This window comes from Leopardus geoffroyi, chromosome C2, assembly GCF_018350155.1.
Source record: "Leopardus geoffroyi isolate Oge1 chromosome C2, O.geoffroyi_Oge1_pat1.0, whole genome shotgun sequence".
In the NCBI taxonomy this organism is placed as follows: Eukaryota; Metazoa; Chordata; class Mammalia; order Carnivora; family Felidae; genus Leopardus; species Leopardus geoffroyi.
The window spans coordinates 3,958,138-3,981,168 of record NC_059333.1 but is presented as its reverse complement, the minus strand read 5'-3'; the positions used below and the strand labels follow the sequence as shown (position 1 = coordinate 3,981,168).

Here is a 23,031-nt window from a genome sequence, read left to right as displayed (position 1 = left end):
AGTTACCACTTCAACCATCGATGAACTTGCTCAAATAAAAATGGTGGTGGGTAGTCACATGACCAGGAGGACATGAAGGGGCCAGGTTCTCTGTGGCCCTTCCCCCCGTGCATCAGTGCAGCTTGATGTTTGGTCCCTGGTCACTGCCCTCGGGAGTATCCTTCTCGGGACAAATACGGGAGGCTCTTTGCATGTGTCTCCCCCATTGAAAAGATCTGGAAGGTTTGAAAAGCTTGGAAGTAATTACTTGTCCAGAGATTACTTCCTTTGGGGAACAGAAGGACGCTTTTTGGGGGAAGATGTAGCCACTGTAAAAATAAGATACAGTAAAAATAAATGTAAAAATACAGTCCTACAAGTGAGCAGAACTTTCTTGTAGTTTATAAAAGAATGTCCTTTATGGTTACCGTGTTTTCCAGTCCAGGATCCTTTCCAGGAACGTGGCATTCACTTGTCATGACCACAATGATATAGAGGGGGCATTCTTTTAACTTTCTTCGGTAAAGCATAAAACTAGAACCAGCCGCTGGCAGGAACATCTACAGACGTGGAGTCCCCGGCTCCTTTCCATCAGTCAGCAAACCAAACCCCAAACCACCTGACCTGGGCCAACGGCACGTGGCTGGCTGGGAGCAGGGCTGCGAGGGGCTGTTTCCAGGTCTGCAGTGACCAAGCACTGCCACCCCTGACCCCAGCCTGCCCGGAGCCTGGTATTCCATAGCGCCCGGTTCTCTGCTCCTGAATCTGGTTTCAGACTCTGCTCGTGTGGTAAAAGGCAGAGTTCTGGCCATGCTCTTTGACTGTGAGTTTAATTATAAAATTTGCCCTAGCTGTGAAGGAAGGAAAGCCTCCCAGCTAAATTAAAGTCAGGTTTCGACTGGGTCAGCCTGTCTACCCACAACTGAATAGTAATTCTTTGTCCAGAGTGATTCCGGTCACCCCAAGCTCAGAGCCCTTTGTGGGGCTTCATCTCTGCAGACCAGTGTGGGGCGGATAGGGCCCGTGAGCCGATGATGGCCCGGCTACACTCTGGGCCCTGAGCCAGGGAGGGATTTAGACCAGAGCCTCCCGCTTGACCTCAGGCTAAGAGCTCCCATGTCCTGGTCCTCCGGCTCAGGATCACGAGCAAGATGGAGACGTGTTTTTAGCCTGCCTTTTATCTGAGAAGAAAAAACAAATTTTTTTAGGGGCGCCTGGGTGACTCCGTCGGTTGAACATCCGACTTCGGCTCAGGTCATCATCTCACGGTCTGTGAGTTCGAGCCCTGCATCGGGCTCTGTGCTGATGGCTCAGAGCCTGGAGCCCGCTTCGGATTCTATGTCTCCCTCTCTCTCTGCCCCTCCCCCGCTCGCACTCTGTCTCTCTCTCTCTCTCAAAAATAAACAAACATTAAAAAAATTGAAAAAAAAAAAAACCTTTTAAAATGCTTATTACACTTTTTACCTCCCAGGAAAATGCCCCAGGTGCTTTGTAGGTAACTAGGAGACACTAGCAAATTAAGTAAGCCTGGCTTGGGTCACCCACTCGATTTTTCGACGGGCGGCCTTACAGGTGGTCCCACCTTCCTAAGGGTGCTTTGAGAGTGGTAATGAAAACAAACATTCCCGCAAGACAAGAAGGACAAGAAGGCAAAGCTCACCGTGTGGAAGAAGTCAGCTGAGGTGACCCGGCTGGTGAGGGGACCGGAGCCAGGCTGTTTCGGAGGCCGCCTCGGAGGTCGCCATCCCAGAGGTCACCACCTCAGAGGCCAGCATGGTAGGACGTGGGGAAAACCTCTAGCCGGCATCCCTAGTTCCAATTTTCGACTTTCTCTCACATAAATCTGTGCTGCTTCCCCGTGACAGACTTTCAGACTCCTGGCATCGGCCACCACACCTGCTTCTGTCCTCCCTGGGGGAACCCTTCCCAAACGCGAGCTCCAGGCCTGCCCTGCCCACCCCTCCCGAGCACATCCACATCCCACCGGCTTTTACCCATTTGCATCGCTGTCAGCTAATGAGCGGTGGGTCCGCAGGGAGGATCTGAACTCGAGCTGGTGCCAGCCAGAGTGCAGTGGGCATCCAGGGTGGAGGGGGGGACCGTGTGGCAGGCAGCAGAAGGTGGCCAGGGCTGCTGGCGGCGGGGGTGGGGGTGGGGGAGCGAGTGGTGAGGGGCAGTGGGGGTTGTGCATCTGGGCAGGCAGGAGCACGCTGGGGAGTTCGGGATCAGGGGAGAGGACCCCCAAGAAAGGTCGAGTGAAACCCTAGTTCCTGCCTCACAGCCCTGCCTGGGCATCCCGGCACCACCCTGGATGGCCCACAGGCACAGGTGAAACCACCCAGAATACCACCGGACAGGAAGTCCCATCACTCGGACTTCCTTCCTTCCTTCCTTCCTTCCTTCCTTCCTTCCTTCCTTCCTTCCTTCCTTCCTTTCTTAATGTTTATTTATTTTTGAGAGAGAGAGAGAGAGAGAGAGGCAGAGAGAAGAGGACAGAGGATCCAAAGCAGGCTCAGGGCTGACAACAGAGAGCTCCATGGGGGGCTCGAACTCATGAACCACGAGATCATGACCTGAGCTGAAGTCAGATGCTTAACTGATTGAGCCCCCCAGGTGTGCCCCCGTCACTCGGGACTTTCTGTGTGTGGGGAACCCAGGGTCGAGAGGCCAGATGCAGCCCTGCAAAGGCCTTGCCCCTCCTCGCCTCTCCCTTGTCTCTAGGGTTCCCCGGGGGGGGGGGGGCGGGGAGGGACAGGTGGTGGGAGGGTCTCCTTCCGGTCCCCCCCCCACCCGCCGACCTTCTCCGCCAAGCTCCACGCGAGGCTGTGACAGGTCTGCAGGCTCCAGGCCAGAGCTGGGCCCACTGAGGCCCTTCCTCCCTCCTTCCCTTCCTTCTTCCCCTCCATCCATGCAAGAGACGGCATTTCCAAGAGGATCAATCGAAGGATCCAAAGGCCATTGTATTGCTACTCTATAAACACTGAGAGAAGGAGGATTTCAAATTATTGTGCATCTCTGGGTCTCAGCTCTGGAAGGAAGGGCGGGAGGCCGTGGCCAAATCCCTCGGTTGCCGGGTGGACCGGCAGGCCCCGTGTGCTGGTGTCGCTGTGGCACGGCGGGGCCTCGCCTGGGATGGCCCTACCCCACCCAGGCCACACCGCCCTTCTCTGACCGAGGCGTGCAGCGCGAGGCCAGAGGGACAGGCGCCACCTTGCCCCAGCCTCTGCTCCATTGTCAGCGTCCATCCTTCTTCTCAGTTCGGAAACCTTGGGGGCAGATCACTGAAATGATCTGTACTGGTCGTTTCTCACACCCGGAGGCACGATCTTTCCGGAACCAACAGATCTCGGCAGGAGAGGGATTCCCAGCGTTGTGGTTTGCCCGCGGGCGCGCACTTAACCAAGTGTCTACGCGAAGACGTCTCCAGACCCAGAGTAAGCAGACCCGGGCAAAGATCCTGCCTGAGCCCCGCGCGACCCTTTCCTTTCCACTTGTCGCAGCATCCTGTGGCTGCTGCAGGAAATCACCATAAAATCTGTCGGCCTGAAACAACAGAAATGTATGGTCTCGTGGTTCCGGAGACCAGAAGTCTGAAATCCAGGATCGGGCAGGGCTGTCTCTCTCTGAGGTCCTGGTGTGTGTGTGTGTGTGTGTGTGTGTGTGTGTGTGTGTGTGTGTCCTGCCCCTGCCCCTTCCCGCTGCTGGTGTCGGGGGCTGGCACTGGTGGTCTTTGGCTCGTAGACGCATCTGTTCAATCTCTGTGTGTTGGGGGGTGTGTGGCGTTGGATTCAGGGCTCGTCCTGATCCACGAGGGTCTCATTCTGGAGCCTGAACCTTAATCACATCTGCAAAGACCCTCTTTCCAGAAAGTCACGTTCTGAGCTTCTGAGTGGACCTGAATTTGGCGGGGGCGGGGGGATACTAGTCAACCCTCTGCATCTGCTATCCTGGGTTATCCCTTCCTTGTCAGGGCAGCCCCGACCTGTGCAAACCCTCTGCCGAGACACTTACACGAGGCCCACGCTGCGTGTAGCGTTTCTCCGCGACTCATGCCTCAGAGGTGCTGGAAACACAGTGCTATCTTTTTCCTTCTGGGATGGAAAAATGTCGGCCACGGCCCGCCCCCACCCCCGCCAAGGGAGGCATTCCAAGCCGGTCTTTCCGTTTGGACTTTCTCATCGGTCTATCTTTTATTTATACAAGCCCCAAACCACGGAACGCTGCTTGGTAAACACTCAGTTATTTGCTCAGCGAATGCTGGGCTTGCAACCCCAGGCCCTCCCTCCCCCCCGAAAAGCCTCAGCAAAGTCACGGAGCGCCAGTGGACTTGCTTCATGCATGTTTGAGGTTTGCCGAGAGACCGTTCCTCCTAACCCCGCTTCCAAAAACCCCGTAGCCTTCGGAAAATAGAAGAGGGCTTGGTCATCAGGAAGGAAGTACCCGGTTTTAAGAACCCATCACCAAACCTTCAGGGTGACTGTGGCCACCTTACTCTCCTGCCCGTTGGAAGGCATCCCCCTGCCTCGGGCCTGAGTCTCCAGTGGAAGGTTCCACACTGTTATGATGTTGTTGCTGTTGGTTTAAATGCCCGCCTGCGGCTTTCCAGCGGATATTCTTGCTTGCCAGAAAGAACCGCCTTGCGGGGCCGGCCCTGAGTCAGGTTCTCCCCAGGATGGCCCGTCCGCTCGCTTGGAAAACCAGAGCAGCCAGGACGATGAAGTCTGGGGTGCAGACTTCACCCTGTCCTGGGGTGCGGCGCTCCGTCTGTCCTTGGTCAGTGATTGTACAGTGGTAGAAAGACGCGCAAGGTTGTGTGGAGGGAGCGGCCGCCCCTGTAAGAACCTGAGATACCTGACAATATTAGATTTCAGTGGATTTCTAAGACCGGTGCACCTCTGAGCATCAGTCTCTCTCACCTGGGAGTGACTTCCCCTTACTCTTGGATTCCCTCGCCAGGAAGCAGGTGCGGAAAACTGCCGAGAGAGGAACTTTCCACTCTGTGATCTCCCAGGATGAGGCGAGGGCGAAGGGGTCTGAGCCCTAACCACCAGAAGAAAGCATTTTCCTGATGGCCCGCATGCCAGAGCGGTTGTGTTTGTCCTGGGAAGCATAGGCTGTCTGTGTATCTAGCATAAGTTGCTCCTGGAACATAGGGTAGGGAAGGCCACCTCCCTTTTGGTGACCCCCCTAATGTGCCTGACGGCTGACCCAAGGCCATTCAGCCGACAAGCATTTATTGAGTACCTACTGTATGCTAGACAAGGGTCTGGGTACCAGGAAGAGGCAGTCCTGGCCATGATCCCTCCCATGGTGGTCCCCACCGTCTATCAGGGGAAAAATCTTTAAAGAATACTCATGTGGGGCACCTGGGTGGCTCAGTTGGTTAAGTATCCGACTTCGGCTCAGGTCATGATCTCGCGGTTTCAGGGGTTTGAGCCCTGCGTCGGGCTCTGTGCTGACAGCTCGGAGCCTGGAGCCTGCTTCGGACTCTGTCTCCCTCTCGCTCTGCCCCTCCCACTCACACTCTGTCTCTCTTTCTCAAAAATAAATATTTATTAAAAAGTTAAAAAAAAAAGAACCCCCCCCCCCCCCCCCCCCCCCGCCAAATAAAGTATAAAGGGGCCAACAACCCAGGGGGAGGGGGAGGGGGCCGGGATGGGGTGGGGGGAAGTGCAGACAAACTCAGTATTTGAGCTGGGGCCAGTTGGACCAGCATTTTATTTGTCTCCTCGTTGGCCCACCCCTGACCCGATGGCCCCGCTGTCCTCACAAGCATTAGCCCCCCAGGCCCGGCCCCTTTGTGAATCCTGACCTTGGCCTCCCACCTCAGGCCAGCTTGGACCCCGGACCCGGGCCTGGCGCTCGGCTCTATGCCTGTTAGTGTTCAGGTTGTGACGATGTGCTCGGGGCTCCCCCACCCCCACCCCACGACAGCCCTGGCCATTTCCCTTCTAGGGGCAGCAGTGTCTGGGCCCAGGGCCAGCCCTGCCACTCCTGGTGGACCTCCCTGAGGCCGGCCACCTGAGCCCTGGCCCTGGTTCCCTGTCTGTGTCGTCCTGGTGCTCACGACTCACGCTGTCCTGGCGGCCACACTGTCACCAGTTGCCTCCACCCTGACCAGCTGCTGCCCGACCCCCTGGCCCCACCCGGGATGAGCGTTCCCTGCCTGTACCCCTCGTGGGGACCGGCCAGCTCCCCTCTGGGTCCAGCATGGCTAGGCCCTTGCTGCCTGCCTGTCTGTCCCCAGGTGACCTGGGGGAAGGAGTCCGTTTGGCCCGCGGGTCCCCCCCCCCCCCCGCCCCAGACAGTGACTGGAGCTGACATTGCACAGCCCTTTCCGTGTCCAAGGTCACCTCACGGTCACTCGCGTACTTAGCCTTCTTAAGGAGGGAGGGGGGACGCCGGCCTCGGTGACGCAGCGATGAGGGGTGGCCTGCTGTCTGTTTGCAGACGAGGACGCAGCCCAAGGGCCTCCCCAAGCTGCCAGCACGTGAGTGCAGGGTTAGGGTCGGAGCTGGATCGGGAGCTGGGCCCCCCTTGCCGTGTACCCCGCTGCCCGGGGCTGAAGCCTCCCGCTGCTGAGCCATGACCTCAGACGCAGAGGCTGGAGGTGCGCGGGATTGTGGCCCTGGTGGGGCGCAGGGGTGAGGGTGGCGGGAGCCCCACCTCCTCTGGCGGGTTCACCCAGAGCCGGCCTTTTTTTCACGACAGCGCTCCAGATAAGGCATTCCAGGGCTTAACAGGCCTCGTTATCTGACCCAAATACCTCCTGAAATTAAAGACTACCTCTTCTGACCCGGCCCTGAGGGACACGGAGGCCCCTTCTCATGCCCCTGAGGGGTCAGCACCTTGCGCACAGGTGCAGGGGTGATGCCTACTCCAGCAGAGGCGCGGGCCACCGATGCCACGCTACCCCGGGTGACGGCTGGAAGGACGGGGACTCCGGGTTGGGGCGGGGCCTCGCCCCGCCCCCTCTGAGCCTCAGGGACCGTCCCCCCCGACAGGTTCCTTACAGGAGCCGAGGTCCTGGCCCACAGCCTTCGCGGGCCGTGTCTGCTCCCCGCAGGTCTCGGCGTTCATCCGTGGCGACATACCTACCGTGGCAAATGACTGCTTGGGAACCTGTTCAATGTCCGCCTTGGGCGTCACACTTTCTCCGGATCACTCCCGCCAGGAAAGCACCACAAACCAGGGCAAATGTGTTCTTTCCCAGTCTGGAGGCCGGAAGCCCCGAACCCAGGTGTCACAGGGCCGCGATCGCTTCTGTGGGGCTAGGCTCTTCTCACGGCCATCCCCGCCTCTGTTGTCACACGGCCTTTCCCTCTACAAGGACACAGTCCGGTTGGACTTAGGTCCACCCTAAGCCAGCATAACCTCGTCTTAGCTCAGTTGCATCTGCAAAGGCCCCATTTCACAGGTACCCGGGTAGGCTTGACCGTTGCTTCCTGGGGGACGCGGCGTAACCCACAACTGACCGGAAGGCTTTCTGGGTCTGGGTCCTGAGCTCCCGGGGTGTCCCAGAAGGGCGTGGGGACGGCTGGGGCGTGAATGCGTGAACAGGTGAGGAGCTGACTCTGCAAACAGGTTGTCGGTGAAAAGACCCACCATCCAGGACATCCAGTGTTTCATGCTGCCGATTTGCCTCTCGTGTCCTCTCCTTTCTTGTAGCTTTGATGTTCTCATCCGCGAACTCTCTGTATCGACAGCACCCCCTCCCCCCTTCTCACTTCCTGTTTCCGGCCTCTGGCTGAGCAGTGTCGGAAGCTGAAGCCGGCAGGGCTGGACGTGTCCGAGAGAGAAGGCATGCGTCTGCCCACGTAAGGAACAGTGACCTCGCCCCGGCCCCACACGTGTCCCCAGCAGCTTCCGGTGTCCCCTGGGGCTGCTGAGGAACCAGGCCCCGAGCTGCTCACAGGGACAGGGGAGTGACATGGACCCACGGAGGCTGGCAGTGTATGCTCATGGTGCCTCTGAGGCTGGCTTTGGCGTTGACCTCGGGCACTTTCTCCTCCAGCCCAGAGGCTCTGAGCGCATCTCTGGCCACTTCTCACAGAACCAGCAAGACCGATGGCATTTGAGGGGCACAGACATCCAGGCCTCAACGTGCACGAAAGGTTTTTCGGGACCGATCGTGCACAGAAAGAAATGCTGTCACACTCAGCTGGCGGAGGCCGCAGCTGGCAGAGAGGCGGGGGGGGGGGGGTGGTGGCTGGGGCCACGTTGGGGCCTGAATGCCCCGATGCTGGCCCTTCTGGCACTTTCCCCCCCAGGCCCTGCTCCCAAGCCGTGCTGAACCCAGGACTCGGGACAAAAACAGCACTCTCTGAAACCACTCACAGTAGATGGTACATGAACGAGAGGATGGGAGAGATTTTGTAAGTGAAAGTGGTGAGGTTTGCAGAGAAGCCTTGTGGGGCAGGCCCAGTGCCCGTGACCCCGTGGGGAGCCGCCCAGATGTGGCTGAGATAACAGATTCCTGCCAGAGGAGGGGAAAGGCGCCTTTCTGGTGGGGTGAAGTCGTTACAGACCCAGTAGATCAAAGGGAGGGAGTTTTCCTGCTGTGGTCGGCAGGGAAGGAATGCGAGCTGGGCAGTCAACCACACCGAGAAACACCTAGCGTCGTCGATCACCTTTGGAGATGTTTCCCGAAGGTTTCCCTGCAGCCCTGCAAAGGGCAGAAACCCCTGAGCCTGGAAGGGGTGGAAACCCGACCATGTTATTTTAGACTGATGGACACACTTCCTGCAGCGATGATGTCATTACCCACCCACGGATCCCATGCATGCCGTCTCTTCCCGTTCGCCCCCAAAATCTCTGCCGGAACTGGGGGGCCCACGGGGGCGGGGCAGTGGGGGAGGGGGGCGGTAAGAGGGCCAGGCGGGGGGCGGGGGGCGTGATGAAAGACGTGGGCAGGGGCGGTTTCTCCTGGAGGCCCAGAGGGAGGGTCCTTCCTCGCTTCGTCCGGTCTCCAAGCACTGCCACCAGCCTTGGCTTGCAGACCCCTCCCTTCGACCTCTGCCTCTGTCCGTCCACAGCCTCCCCCTCTGTGCGGCTCCCGTTGGCCCCCCTGCTCTTACGAGGACACCCGGTCATCAGATTTAGGACCCACCCTGGATCCAGGAGGACCTCATCCCAGGACCCTTCTGTTAATCGCGTCTGCAAAGACTCCACCTCCAAGTAGGTTTACATTCACAGGCACCGGGGGTTAGAACGTGGACATATCTTTTTATGCCCCCTCACCGAGGGCACCCCACTTTTATTTCCTTATTGGCAAATCGTCCAGGGTCTGGACTGGGTCACCGGCTGTCAACCTTGCTGCCCCTTGAAATTCCCCCAGGTGCCTTAAAGAAAGGGGTCCTCTCCCTCCCCCAGAGATGCCGGGCCCCTTCCCTGGGTTGGGAGGTGGGGGCTGGAATTTCTTAAAGAGCTTCCCAATAGTCGACACACTCATCCTGGTTTTCACGGGGACTCCACGGTGTTCGTAGCGGAAGTCCCACATGCCGAGAGTTGCCTCGGTCCCAGGCAGGCCGGGCACCTGGGTGACACTGTCCTTAGGGCGGGCAGGGGTGAAAGCCACAGACTTGACCCGCCCCCTGGTGGGGGCCCTCTGCTTCTGAGAATCCTCTCCTCCGCCCCCAGGGGTGGCTTCGCCCCAAGTAGGAGGTGCGTGTGCACAAGGCCTCTCGGAGCCGTAATTAAAGCCGAAATCTTTCCGGAAGCAGGCTGGTGGGCCGCAGTGCGGACCACAGGCCACAGGACACCTGCTCCCCGGGCCGCCCGCCCTCTATCCAGCATCCCCGAGTTTCTGGGCGGCTCGTTCTTATTCTGCACCCATCTTCCTTCCTTCAGACCCTTCCTCATGGAACATCTTTAGAGCACGGCCCAGGGCAGTGACCAGCCACAGCCTCACAATCAAGCTGGGCACCGCAGTGAGGTCAATCGTGGCCAAAGCCACAGTTTCCGGATCCCACTCCCCCAGCACTGACCCCAAACCCCCAAGAGCACTCTGGAGGGTCGTCACAAGGGCAGTGAAGGCTGGCACTTCTCGCGGAGGGGGTCGCTCTGCTGGGATGCCCTCTGCAGAAGCAGCGTCCTCACCTACCTCCCCTGTGTGCCTCCGTGGCACCGGAGCTCCGTGGGGCAGCCTTACTCCCTGGGCCACGGGGATCTTCCCGCCGTAAGGAGAGCATGGCTTCATTCAGGCTTGGACAGAAAGTGTGCATCCTGATCGACAGGACTGGGGTTCTGAGCAGCAGCATCTACGGGATCTGCAACGCTCAACACAAAAGGAAAACGTAAGGCAAGGATAAAAAATGCGTGTGTGTTTGCGTGTAGATGCCCGTGGGACGAGGAAGAACACGGCCACAGCGAAAACAAGGGAGGCCCTGAGAACTCTTCAGAAGGCTTTGGGGGCTGTCACGCGGTGGGTGGTGTCATTTTGTTGTCGGTTCTCCGGAGGGGTGGGTCCCGGGGAGGCCAGCTTCCCTGCCCTGTCCGGAGCGATTTTCTGGCCGAGCCACCCCCGCCAGAGGGTCCTTGGGTGTTTGCAAGGATGTCGTTGGGGTCCTCAAGCTCTCACCTGAGTCCCCCCTGGGCCGAGAAGTTACCTGCGTTTTCAAAAGGCCCCTCCTGGGGACACCACGCCCCCAGGAAACACCATTCTGGGTAACACAGCCTGGGTTGGATCCGAACCTCTGAACCCGACCTTCTTACAGCATCACTGGGCTCCTCTCCAGCCCTTGACCCTGGAGGTAGCCCCGCCCAGCTCCCCTTAGAGCCGAAGGCGCCTCCCCCTACCCCCAGCGCGATCCTGACAATTGGCAGGGAACAGAGCAGACCCCACGCCGCCCCTGCCCAGAGCCCCCAGTTCCCGCAGGGACCTGACCCTGCAGCCGGGACCCCGGGGGGAGGTCCCAGGGCGAGCCCCCACGCCCGCAGGACACCCTGCCACCTGTGTGTCCCCCCGCACTATCGTCCCCCCAGCCCGAGGCCGGGTGAGGCAGGGAGGCACGTTCCACCAGATAGATGGTCGTTGTCAAGGCTACGTGTTGAGCAGGATTCCGGAAAGGGGGCTGTGAGCAATGTCACCCCTCGTGTCACCCCTGCCCTAGACCACTGTGGCGAGCCCCTCTCCCCGGGGCCGCTCGCACCATCCCTTGGGACGAGATTGCCGCGTCCTAGGACAGCGCTGGGGGCACATGCGTTTTGGCCCGCAGGGTAACGACAGTGGTGATTTTGTGGTGGGGTCTGTTGTTCACAGGACGAGGGACCTCAGAGCCTGAGAGGAGAAGGTGCCGGTGAGGTCCGTTCACCCTCTTCCTGCAGCTGGAGAGGGCGGGGGGGGGGGGGCCCAGCTCGGGCGCCGCTCACGTCCTTGGCACACGTTCCAGGGACAGGAAGCACATCGGCCTCCCGTGGGTGTGTGTGCCCGTGTATGAGCGAGCAGGCGTGTGTGTCGGCACGTGCGCGTGCACACACAAGCGCGAGAGCGTGCAAGCAGGGGGCACGTCTGCACCCGCTCACGTTAGAGTGTGAGTGTGCAAGCACCTGGGAGTGTGTGCGTGTGCACAGGCAACAGGATGAGCGTGCAAGCACCCGCACTGTACGCGCACACGCGAGTGCGAGCGAGTGTGCACGGGTGTGCACGTGCGTGAGCGCACGTGAGTGTGAACGTGCCTGTCCACACACGTGCGTGTGTGTGTCTGTGTGTGAACGAGCATCACAGTGCACTAGCAACCCCCCTGAGATCCCTAGTTCTTGGGCAAGGTGCTGGGGTTTCCTCGCAGGGGCCCCGCCTGGGGACAAGGGGCCTGGGGGCGGGGGCTCTTTGCCGGGTGGACACGTGACCAGACCCTTCTTGAAGTCATGGGCGTGACGTCCTGGAGAGACTCCCCTCTCCCCGCCACGTTACGGTGCGTGGTTATTTTCTCCTCAGAGCGTTTACATGGAAAAGAAGAACGTGGAAAAACCCTGCGGCCGTCATGCAGAAAAACATGCGTAAATAGTAGCTGGAAGGAAATACCTCACTGCGGATGAAGTGAAAAGGGCGCCCATGGTTTTCTTTTTGTGCTTGTAAGAAAAGGAGGGTGAGGGAGGACCCAGCTCGAAACAGATGGTCACTTTTGAGAGTTTCTTAGAATCACGTGAGTTTTGATATAAAGGGAAAGCACGCTGTGACAACGTTTCGTGGACAATTCCAAATCAGCACGAAGTGCTCAGCCGGAGAGATGTCTTGACCTCGCTCGGCTCTCTTGGGGCCTCCGGCTGGGCGTTCTCCCGGTTGGAACCCTGGCCAGACAGGGAGTGATGTGCGAAGAACTCGGGCTTCAGGATTGAGTCTCCCAGTCACTGGCTGTGTGGCCTCTCTGACCCTCAGTTTCCGTATCTGTGCAATGGGAGCAAGGGATCCACTCCACACAGTAGTAGTTCTGAACGTGCGAGAAAATAGCACACAGGACCACTTTCCAGTTTTAGAGTGTGAAGGTGTGACCGCACCTTCCTGTTTTATAGACGCTCTTGTCCGTGACAGCGGTCACGGCTCTCAGAAATAGAAGAATATCGCAATACAGATTCATCTCACATATTTAAACGTTCAGGCTTTTTCATTTATCGCTGGTGCTGATTAAATTCTGTCTTTTCTCGACTATTGTGTTATAGCTCCAAGACGTATTCTTTTCATATTGAAGCTTTTTTTTTAATCCCAGCGGTTTCTGAGTCAATCCTGACTCCCGGCTTTCTGCAGAGGGCACTGCCTTCCAAGACGCTCGGGCTGAGCCCCTCCGCTGCCTGATCGTTTCCACCTCCTCTTTGTTGTTGTTGTCCTGGAATCTGTCCTGTAACCACTAACCGCGCAAACGCGGCCGTCCGTCATCCTAGCGGTTAACCTACTGGGGACAGGAGGTGTAGCAACGGTGCTGTGGGAGTTAGGCTGGATGGTCCCTTTCTGGAAGGCCTGTGTTGTGGTGAGAGCGCCAGGGGAATAACACCTCTGAACGCTCCGGCCGAGGCGGATCTTGGTTACCTTCCCTGAGAGTCTTCTCAGCGGAACTAGTGAGGTCTTGACCTGGCGCTAACGGGCTCCCGCTTCACTGCCAACCAAGCAGCGAAAGACAGCCTGACGGACGACGAGGACGGCGTCACCCACGAGAAAGTACCTCGTGTGAAACTTACATGCCGAACGCACACACCGGGCGTGGCGGCCACCGAGATAAAACGTAGGTGGGCTGAAGCCCCATCACCCGCTCCGTTTTTCACTCCTCTGGCTCCCCTGTTCACGGGAGCGAACAGAATTGTGTCCTCGTGGAGATGGCTTTGTGGGGACCGTTCTGACTTTACGCCGTGAGCTGCTGCACCGCCATCTTCGTGGCGAGCCCGCCGGGGTCCGTGTTGGTGCGTCTGGGTGCCCGGTGATGAGTTACGTTCCCGCTCTCCCGTGGTGGCCCATTTTGACGCTTGTCCCTTTTAGATGCTGACCGGGAACAGACGTCTCTGAGACTGCCGCTTCGCGGCCCTCAGATCACCCCTCGGGAAGAGGTCTCTGGGTTCCGGCCTATGAACATTTTTATGGCTTTGATCCGTATTGTCCAGCGGTGTGAAGGACGCTTTGCTGAATCTGATGTACCACTTTGATTTGGTGCTGTTTTCTCCTGCCAGTTTGCGACGATAAGGTAAGAGAATACCTTGTGCTTGATGGAGGGAGTCAGATCTGGGTCTGAAATGTGTTTTCTGCGTAACAACGAGATGGGCCCTAGCGATGCCGCCTGGCGGTTGGGTACTCACCTTTCCCGAAAGATGCAATCTGTCTGCTGCGAGAATGGGCTGTGCCACGCGGGCCCCCCGAGGGACACGGTCGCGCTGGTGGCGGGTGTTAACAAGCAGGCATAAGGGACCGTTCCCCCGGAGCACGCTCTCTGAAGCCATCGCCACCGCTAGCAGGAACAGAAGGGCCCTTTCTCCAGGCCCCGGTGGCCCAGACCCCTTTGTGTAGCCGCCCAGGAGAGGCCTAGAGCCGCACTGCCTCCGACGACCATGCTCGGGACCCTCGGGCTGGCCCTGCTGGCTCTGGTCAGCACGGTGGGGCCGAGCCAGGCCAGCGGCTTTACAGGTAAGGGCTCTGGGCTCAGCATGGGGGATGCTGGAGGAGCGGCGGGGGGGGGGGGGGTGGCGGCTCCCGGGGAGTGGGTCTCATGAGGGCGGCGGCCCCACAAAGACGCATCTGCTTCGAGAGGTGGTGTCGTTTCCATTTTGCCAAACTTTCTGGTGACCACAAAACAGGCAGTGTGCATGCCCCTGAGTCAGCTGGGCGTCGGTAGTGTTTAAATACAGATTCCGAGTCGGCGGGTCTGGGGTGGGGCCCAGAACTGTGCATTTCTGCTGCGGGTCCGCAGGCCACACTGACGGGTGCGTCCTTAGAGGCTCGGAATCGAAGTCTCCCGAGCCTCGGAGGGTTGGAGTCCCCTACTCGCAGGTAAGGAGAGGGAGACCCAGAGCGGTCAGGGACTCGCCCGAGGCCACCCAGCTGGCAGTGAGCTGAATTGCCACGGGCCCTGGCTCGAACCTTCTTCCCCTGCCAGGCAGGCTCGGGTTTGTGAAGTGGGCTCTCACTGCCAGGTCCCCCTACTTGGGCTCCGCCAGCCCCAGTTTCCTCCTCGGTCCACGAGGGTGCAAAGGGGCCGACGGGACAGCGAGGAGCCCAGCGAGGGCACCTGCCCCCAGCGTTTGCCGGGCACACGTTCCTGCTTGAGGCAGGTCAGGTTTTTGAAGCCCAGGATTTTGGAGCCGTGAGATCGCAAACCTTTGAAATCATTTGCTTTTGAAATCTGTCTTACTCAGCTGGGAATTCACACAGGCTCCACAGTCAACTGCGGCTTAGCACTGGTTTAAAGTTTGTTCCGCCACGAGCAGAATTTTGGGTGGTGATTTCTTTCCCTTGACTTTCCCTGCGGACTGGGTAACGTGTGAAGGCTGCAGCTCAGTCGCGGTAAGAGCGGGAGGCTCGAGAAGCTGGAAATGACCGGAGGGACTTCACGGGCCCCTCCCTCACGGTGCCTGTGGGGACCCGGGGCAGAGGGCAGAGGCTCAGTGTCACATCAGGGCTGCTCAGCCACCTGCTGTCATGTGCCACATGCTGCTGTTACAGGCAAAGTTCTATTTACTTACTTCCGGGGGGCGCGGATAGTATTTGACCATGGGATGGGGTCACTGGGAGGGCGTGAAACGAGCTCAGAATCACACAACTGGGGTTCGGGGAAGCCGGTGCGAATTCGGATCTTCTGACCCCAGGGTGACACTCACTCCAGCGTGATAAGGTTTCCCACCTCTGAGACTAAAACCCGGGACCCCCGACTCCCATGCTGGTGGCTCCTGGAAGGATTTACAGAACAGGGAGGAATTGTTCTAAGGTTTCTCCTCTGGACTCTGCCAAGGAACCAGGATTCAGAGGACCTGGTGTCCCCTGGGAACAGGCAAAAAACAAAACAAAACAAACAGATCCCAAATGCACTTTCGGGGGAGACGTGTGTGTGTGTGTGTGTGTGTGTGTGTGTGTGTGTGCACTTTTGCGTGCAGGAAGGCTCTGCTGATGCTCAGCTGGGACCTTGTCACGACTGGATGGAGACAGCGGCTCTCTAGAGGCTGGGGAAATGTAACCTTCATTAGTGGTTGGCATCTCCTCTTTGGTTTCAGATGCAAAACAAAATCTAGAGCCACCTTGCCAAATTCTTGGTGCAGGAAGCCTCGGGCTCTGTCTTGCTCGGCACCATCACTCGCTGAGTGGCCTCTCCAGTCCCTCATCCAAATGACATCCAAGCTCTGGGCCGTTACCTGGCCTGGGAAGCTGGTTTCTGCTGCCCAACCCCAGGTACGAGGGCCTCCCCATTCCTCTCCAAAGCGCGCTGTAACCGATCCCTTTGGGGACAAGCAGCAGCAGGTGATGTCCTTTCTCAGAGGCCCTGCCACCCGCAGTGCCGACTGGGAAACAGCCCCTCGGCTCATGTGGCTTCGGAGTGGGCTCGCCCTGGGTGCTGGGATTCAGCACCGCGTTCTGCCCAGAGTAAGGCTGCAGGCTCCCTCATCAGCCTGAGCTGGACGGCTGGCTCGGCCCCATTTCTCCCCGGGGGTCACCAGCCCTCGAAGTCTTGCTTTCTGCACGCTCGTGGGATGCTGTGAGGCCAAGGAGGGAGTATTTCGGGTGCTGTCCTAGTGTTGATGATGCAGGTTATTTCTGCTGCCATCTCGCAGCTGCTCCCAGGAGCCCAGCTTCTTAAGGAGGGGTAGACGCTATAATATTGAGCGCCTCCCCTGCGGCTGCACAGTTGCACAAAGCTTAGAGCTCAGAGGTTAAGTATCTGATTCCTTCCTCCTACTCGGAGGGCTCCTGAGGGCAGAGCCCCAGGCTCGCTGCTAAGCGTTAGCTCCCTGGGGTTGCCCCGACACAGCGCCACAGTGGAGTCTCAAACAGTAGCGATTTAGTCCTTCCCTGCTCTGGAGGCCAGGAGTCCGAGATCAAGGCGTGCTCAGGGCTGGGTTCTCCGGAGGAATCCACTCCATTCTCTTCCCCGCTTCTGGGGGTTTTCTGGAGACCCTGGCACCCTTGCTCGGTCGAGGTAGCACTCCGATCTCTGCCTGCGTCCTCACGTGGCGCCCTCCCGTTTGCGTGTCTGTCTCTGTGTCCAAATTCCCCCTTTTGTGAGGACACCAGTCATCATGGATTGGGGCCACCCTACTGCAGCATAATCTCCTCTTAACTAAATATATCTGCCAAAACCTATTTCCAGAACTTCAACACATGAATTTTGGAAGGGTGGGTGGGGACACAATTCAGCCCGTAACAATTCCTGCTACCACAGAGGCTCCGTGGGCACACGGGCGCCCCACGACCCAGGCTGGTGAAGGTAAGGGGTGCCTCGGGGTCTTGAGGACCCCACGGTCCTGCAGACGGAGGGACAGGGGCCACGGGCGTCTGTGCGCAGCAAGGGGGCTCCAGGCCAGAGACACAGAGAGCCAGCCGGCAGGTGGATGTCGTCCTCCAGGGGGCGCGGTGCTCTCATCTCCCATCTGCGCTAACTTGCCACCTGTGAACTTCTCAAGTGTGCTCGAAGCATCGTTTATGTACCCTTCCACCCCATCCCAACTGTCGCTGCCATCTGGGCCTGGCGAGGGGCAGCCCTTCATGCATATTTACCGGGGGGAATGGGCGTGCGTGCGTTTCACGTGCGGCATACCCGGGGCTCGTGGAGATTCAGGGGCGATTCAGGACGCTCCAGCCCGCTGAACCAGGGGGCGTGGCGCATGAGCCCCAGAAGCCGGAGCCCCCCACTCCATGTCTTCGGCGTGTGGTCAGCCCCTGGGCTGCAGGAAGCATGGATCAGACCCGGCGGCATCTCCGGGCTCTGCAGAGGGGACTGCTGGGCGTGTAGGTCCCCCTTACGCCTCGTTCCTCCCGCTTCACGCGATTGCCTGGTGGGCAGGCCCGGGGGCTCTGCCGGTGCCCGAGGTCCTGATTCCCTCGCTCTGGCAGAAGTGGAGGACTTATCCAGAACCCCTCCTAGCGAGTTGATTCCCGAATTTTCTCTGTTGTCTCCCTCCATCCCTGCCCTCCTCCCCCCCCCCCCCCCGCAGAGAATGGCCTTTCCTTGCTGAGTTTCCAGCTGTGCAACTACAGCGTGACCCGAAACGTCCAGAGAGTGGAGGCCATCCACACGTCACACGTGACCTACGCTCCCTGCGGCGGGTGGATCCCGTGGAGGAGGTGCCCCAAGACGGTGTACAGAACTCGGTACCTGGCCGTGGACGTCCCCCAGCCCAGGAACGTGACCGACTGCTGTCGGGGTTACGAGCAGCTGGGCCTCTACTGCGTCCCGCGTGAGTCCAGGGCGCCGGTGGGTGGGGGGAGGGGGGAGGGGCGGCTCCCTTGTCCTCTCCCCAGGACTCCTGATGACACTCAGGACGGTCACTGTGCACACCGTTAGCCCTGAACCTACTAGGTCCTTCTGGAACAATGGTCCCCAAGCTGAACCTACTAGGTCCTTCTGGAACAATGGTCCCCAAGCTGGGGCGTGCATCAGGGTTGTCTGGATGGCTCGTCCACCCCCAGATCTTGGAACCCGTGGGTCGGGGCAAAGTACAAGTTCCCAGGTGGTACCGATGCTCCCTGGGGACCCCGCTTTGAGAACTTCTGTTTGGGCGCAGTGGCTCTCAGGCCTGCTGCACGTCAAAGGCCCCTGGGCAGCTTTAGAAACGCTGATGGCTGGGTCCAGTCCTCAGAGATAGTTATGGAGTTGGTCTGGGGCATCGCTGGGGCATTGGAATTTTTTTTTTAAAGCTCTCGATCAATTTGAACACGTAGCTGAGTTCGAGAACCAGCACTGCAAATCTCCTCTATATTGACAGCCAATCTTTTCCTTTTAACTTTTTTCAATGCTTATTTATTTTTAAGAGGGAAAGAGAGAGACAGAGTGTGAGTGGGTGAGGGGCAGAGAGAGAGGGAGACACAGAATCGGAGGCAGGCTCCCAGCTTGGAACCATCAGCACGGAGCCTGATGTGGGGCTCGAACCCATGAACCGTGAGATCATGACCTGAGCTGAAGTCGGACGCTTAACCAGCTGAGCCCCCCCCAGGCGTCCCCCGCTTTTTAAAATTTTTTTTAATGTTTATTTATTTTTGAGAGAGAGAGCAATCTTTTCTTTTTAAAAGTTGCAGTGGAATGTTTCTTTAACTGAAACCCTAATCCGAGCCTCCATGTGTGAAAGAGACAGAAAGGTCCCCTCGGCCCCTCTCCCCCCCCGGGGCCCCCAAGTCCTCCTCCTTCCTCAGGGCTGTTGGGAAGATGCTTGGGGCAGTTACCAGGGTGCGCTGTGTGGCTGTGTCCCGCCACTGTCTGAGCCCTCCCGACACGGAGGGAACGTTCTAGAAGACCTCTTCCAGGGGAAAGGATGCAGGCATGTGTGCATGGGTGGGTGGCAGTGGCTGTTACATTTGAGTCAATACCATATCTAAATGAGTTTCTGAGCCTCATAAGGTCTCCCCGGCCCCACCCAGTCAGGGAGGGGAGGTAGGAAGGATGTGGCTCCAGTGAGTTTCGAGGGGCCACCCCAAGGTATGAGGTCTGCCGCCTCCAGCGGGCACCCAGCGGCAGTCTAGGGGGTCTGGGAGGGGCACCCCACGTGACCCACCCCCAGGGCCCATGGCCCGGATGGCAGCGGGCTGGGGCCTGGACGCTGCACCCAGGGGCACCGGCCCCCTCCCCACCCAGGGGCTGTAGGACGGAGTTGGGGCAGCCCTTCCAGAAGGCTGCGTGGGCTTGGCTCCCTGAGTCATCCCGAGCATGCCGTTCTCAGGTCGCCCGAAGCAACCTCATGGGCATGGCTGATGCTTGCCCACCATCACCATGCTGCCACCACCAATAAAAACCAGGTGGGGATGTATGACCCCAGGGCCCCCAGCCTGGTGCTACCTGGCTGTTCCCACTGGCGCCCTAAACGTCCCCTGGTGTCCTTCCCAGGTGCTGGATCTGGGGAGTCCCTTCCCGTGCAGACACTGGCCCGTTTTCCGCTTTCACTGTCTTCCAGAGCCACGTGCACGAAGGGAGCCCCGCGGGGAGCACCTCTCTTCCTGGGGGTGGTGGGGGACCCAGTGTGGGTACCTTGGCACGGAGGCTCAGGACCCGGTGAGGTAGCGGGTGGGTGCAGCCCTGCTCTGACCATTTTCACCTGGGAAGGCCACACTCTTCCCACCTGCTCGCTGTTGTAAGATCACTCGACTAGTGAGGTCACCTGTCGGGGGGGCCGGAGGAGCCCCGCCCCCCCAGCCCCCGTCCTGCTGACTGGTGTTTTCTGTGCGGCTGCTCGCAGAGGGAGGGCTGGCGTCCCCTCCCTGCCACCTGCTGTCCATCTGTCTTGCCTTCGACAAGCCAGCCCCCAGGAAATGCCTCTAGTGGGACATCAACCCCACTTTTGGAGTCTCGGCGCCTTTAACTGGGAACTCACCAGGTGTGGAGAGGGCCAGAACATTCCAGCTAGAGAGTCCCACGGGCAGGGCTCTCTGGGAAGCTGCAGGTAATGGCGGGGCTGTGGCGGGGGACACACGGGGAGCGGGACGAGGAGGATTCCCTGCCGGGTTGACCAGCAAACCCTGGGGCGGCGGGTGACAGATTACTCCAGACCCCTGAAGCAGAGAAAGGAGAGGGCGAGGGGGCCAAGCGCTCTAGGGGTGACGCCCCGAGCAAAGCTCTTCTACGGTTTTTGCCGAGAATCTTACCAGTACGTTTCAAGGGGTGCAGGGGAAAGGGACGCGCAGTTTCAAAAGCAGGGACAAAGCATACTCCTAAGTGATCCAGGGCAACAGTGAGATCAGGGTAGTGATGTGCAGACAGCGAGGGGAACGTGACGGGGCGGTGTATACGTCACAGGAAGGGGGCTGTTTTACTGCTTTTGATTAAGCATTTACAGGGTGAGAAAACATGTTGACCCACAGGCTGCTTCCAGCCTTGACCTTTCAAAGGAGACCCGTTTTCCTGGTCTGCTTTGCTGCTTCTCAGCCAGCCAGCCGTCTCCCGGGCTACAAACATTCCTGCCTTAAATCTTAGCCGGCCAGGCTCTATAGGCCTCCACAATTCCCCTGGAGGACTGGAGGCCCCTCAGAGGTGACTGAGTGCGGTTGGGGTCCCCCTGGGCCTTCGAGGCATCATTCCAGCAGCAGTGTAGAGAGGAGGCCGTCAGGAGCCTGCAAGGAAGGAGAAGGGGAAGGGGGCCTTCCGTGAGTGTGTGCTTTGTGACAGGCCAGCCGGGCAGATTCCTGGTCACCAATGGCCAGGAGCATTGCCTTTATGCAGAATGAGTCACAGACGGGGGAGGCAGGTGACTTGACCGAGGTGGCATGGACTTGGGCTTTGGGCTCCCCACCCCCCCCGTTAGATTGGAGGAAGGGGCCGTGGTGGTGGTGGTGGGGGTCAATATGGCAGGTGCAGGTGGGGGGGGGGGCGGACGCTGAGCTCGGGCCTCTTCCCCAGGAAGGCCCCTGTGTGGTGCCAGGGCCTGGTGCCACCCCGCAGCTGGCTGTGCGAGCACCGTGACCTTCTCCACGCTTGCTCGGCTCCTTGGATCAAAGTTGGTCCAGAGGTGCCTGGTGACAGGCTGGTTCTTCAGAACAAGTCTAAGTGACCCGGGAGCCCCGCTGGTTATTTGCACAGAACAAGGCAGGGCCAGTGCCTGTGTTAGCCAGGGGAGGTGGGGGGGGGGGGGGGGGAGAGCAGCCTGGGGATTTGGGGAGGACACGCGGGCAGAAGGTACTTCCCTCCGAGTGTGGGCTGACTTGTATCTTCGCAAAGGGCTGGGAGTCCTACCCCCAGGCCGCAGCAAAACCTCAGACCTGTCTGCTTCTGTCCCCTCCCACCCAGCACCCGACCATCTAGAAAGGGAAGGCAGGTAGAGTACACGGGCGATGTTCCCTTCAGTCTACACGACTCTTCCCGTTATTTCTTTTAAGTCCAGCACCGGGGAGGCAACGATAAGTCCCGCATGATTTTACTTCAGTACAATTGTTAACACAATTACGGCAGTGAATACACGAGCCGCGCAGAAAATCTGGAAACAGAAAAGAACAAAGAGAAATTAGCATTAGCCCACTGCCCGCAAGTGACCACCGTCAATATTCTCTTGGAGTCTTCATTCGGGGCAGACATTCTAGAAAAGCATGGTCACCCTGGCCGAGACTTTTCGTACTGTGCTCTTCCCGCTTAGCAATGTATCTGGAACATCTGTCCTGTCAATAAATATTATGCTGCAGCATGACTTAATGGCCACATGGCATTGCCTCATATGGATGGATGTATCAGCACTTACTAAGCAAGCCCCTGCCACCCCACGTCTCGTTGTTTCCAGCTCTTTATTATAAAGAACGCCGTGATGAGTATCATATGCTACAAACAGTGCTGTGGACCGATGCGTGACTCACTCATGATGAATTCCTGGGAGCGTCTCCACCGATGCTCGCCAACTGCAGAGACGGCCCCGGTTCCCGCAGGCTCACGGGAAAGCCCAGGACTCCAGGGGGCCGGGAGCCTCCCCAGGCTGACGACCAGGACCCCTTTGGGGAAGGAGGTGTCCGAGGAAGGAGGCCGGGCGGGACGATTATTCCAGAGCCGATCGGATTCCGAGCCCTGGGGAGAGCTTCAGTGCCGCTGCCCAGACGGAAAGCTCCGGGCTGGCTCGTTGAACTGTAACTAACCCCGGGTTGCCAGGCACTGGACAGTCCTGTTTCATTGTTTGTGTTGAGTTAGTGGAAGGAGAAGCAGATTTTTGACTTTCCCCCAAGTTGGAATTGTTGAGTGTTCTCTTGGGCTCTCAGCAAGCCGTCCAGCTCTGAGGACGGGGGGTGGGGTGGGGGGCAGCGGCAGCCCATTTAAGATGGACTTCAACTTGGAATCACTTCTGTTGAGATCAGGCAGCCATTTTGGGGAGCCAGTTTTTCTTGGTGGCCCCTATTTTCTTTCCATGTAAATAAACCTCTCAGTTTAGGATAGCTGCAGATTTACAGAGAAGGTGGCAAGAGAGTAGACAGATCCCACACAGCCGCCCCAGCTCCCCTGATGGTAGCGTCTTTCATTACCATGGTGCATTTGTCCCAACGCAGGAACCGACACTGAGCATCACTGTTAATTCAACGTCACGCTGTTTTTGGATTTTGCTTTTTTTAAAAAAAAAATTTTTAACGTTTATTTATTTTTGAGAGAGGGAGAGACAGAGACAGAGCACAAGCGGGGGAGGGGCAGAGAGAGAGAGGGAGACACAGAGTCTGAAGCAGGTTCCAGACACAGAACCCGACGCGGGGCTCGAACCCACAAACCGTGAGATCGTAACCTGAGCCGAAGTCGGATGCTTAACTGACTGAGCCACCCAGGCACCCCGGATTTTCCTTTATTTAAATTATTTTTATGTTTTTTTTTTACATTATTTTTGAGAGACAGAGAGACAGAGCACAGCAGAAGAGGAACAGAGAGAGAGGGAGACACAGAATCCGAAGCAGGCTCCAGGCTCCGAGCTGTCAGCACAGAG

General features: G+C 58.6%; 1 protein-coding gene and 3 long non-coding RNA genes across 5 annotated transcripts in view; 2 read left to right on the top strand and 2 right to left on the bottom strand.

The window, feature by feature from the left end:
* Positions 1–2,920: 2,920 nt before the first annotated feature.
* Positions 2,921–5,364, bottom strand: LOC123575989. Its single transcript, XR_006701119.1, has 2 exons — positions 3,991–5,364; positions 2,921–3,522 (listed from the first exon to the last, which is right to left on the bottom strand). It is a non-coding gene; the product is annotated as an uncharacterized LOC123575989 (long non-coding RNA).
* Positions 5,365–5,587: 223 nt separating this feature from the next.
* UMODL1 (uromodulin like 1) overlaps positions 5,588–23,031 on the top strand; it is a 74,332-nt gene continuing 56,888 nt past the window's right edge. The window contains exons 1-7 of the mRNA XM_045501300.1: positions 5,588–7,796; positions 7,994–8,354; positions 9,015–9,156; positions 9,829–13,368; positions 13,445–13,646; positions 13,915–14,083; positions 17,599–17,841. Of these exons, the coding sequence (XP_045357256.1) occupies positions 14,008–14,083; positions 17,599–17,841 (319 nt within the window). The 5' untranslated portion in view covers positions 5,588–7,796; positions 7,994–8,354; positions 9,015–9,156; ... (1 more) ...; positions 13,445–13,646; positions 13,915–14,007. The remainder of the gene's footprint in view (positions 7,797–7,993; positions 8,355–9,014; positions 9,157–9,828; positions 13,369–13,444; positions 13,647–13,914; positions 14,084–17,598; positions 17,842–23,031) is intronic.
* LOC123610536 lies at positions 20,028–22,139 on the bottom strand. 2 transcript variants are annotated; one of them, XR_006718178.1, is made up of 3 exons: positions 21,820–22,139; positions 21,506–21,561; positions 20,028–20,701 (listed from the first exon to the last, which is right to left on the bottom strand). It is a non-coding gene; the product is annotated as an uncharacterized LOC123610536 (long non-coding RNA). The 2 variants fall into 2 exon arrangements; XR_006718179.1 differs by having other exon boundaries at positions 21,932–22,139.
* On the top strand, positions 20,710–21,768 carry LOC123610535. Its single transcript, XR_006718177.1, has 2 exons — positions 20,710–21,128; positions 21,464–21,768. It is a non-coding gene; the product is annotated as an uncharacterized LOC123610535 (long non-coding RNA).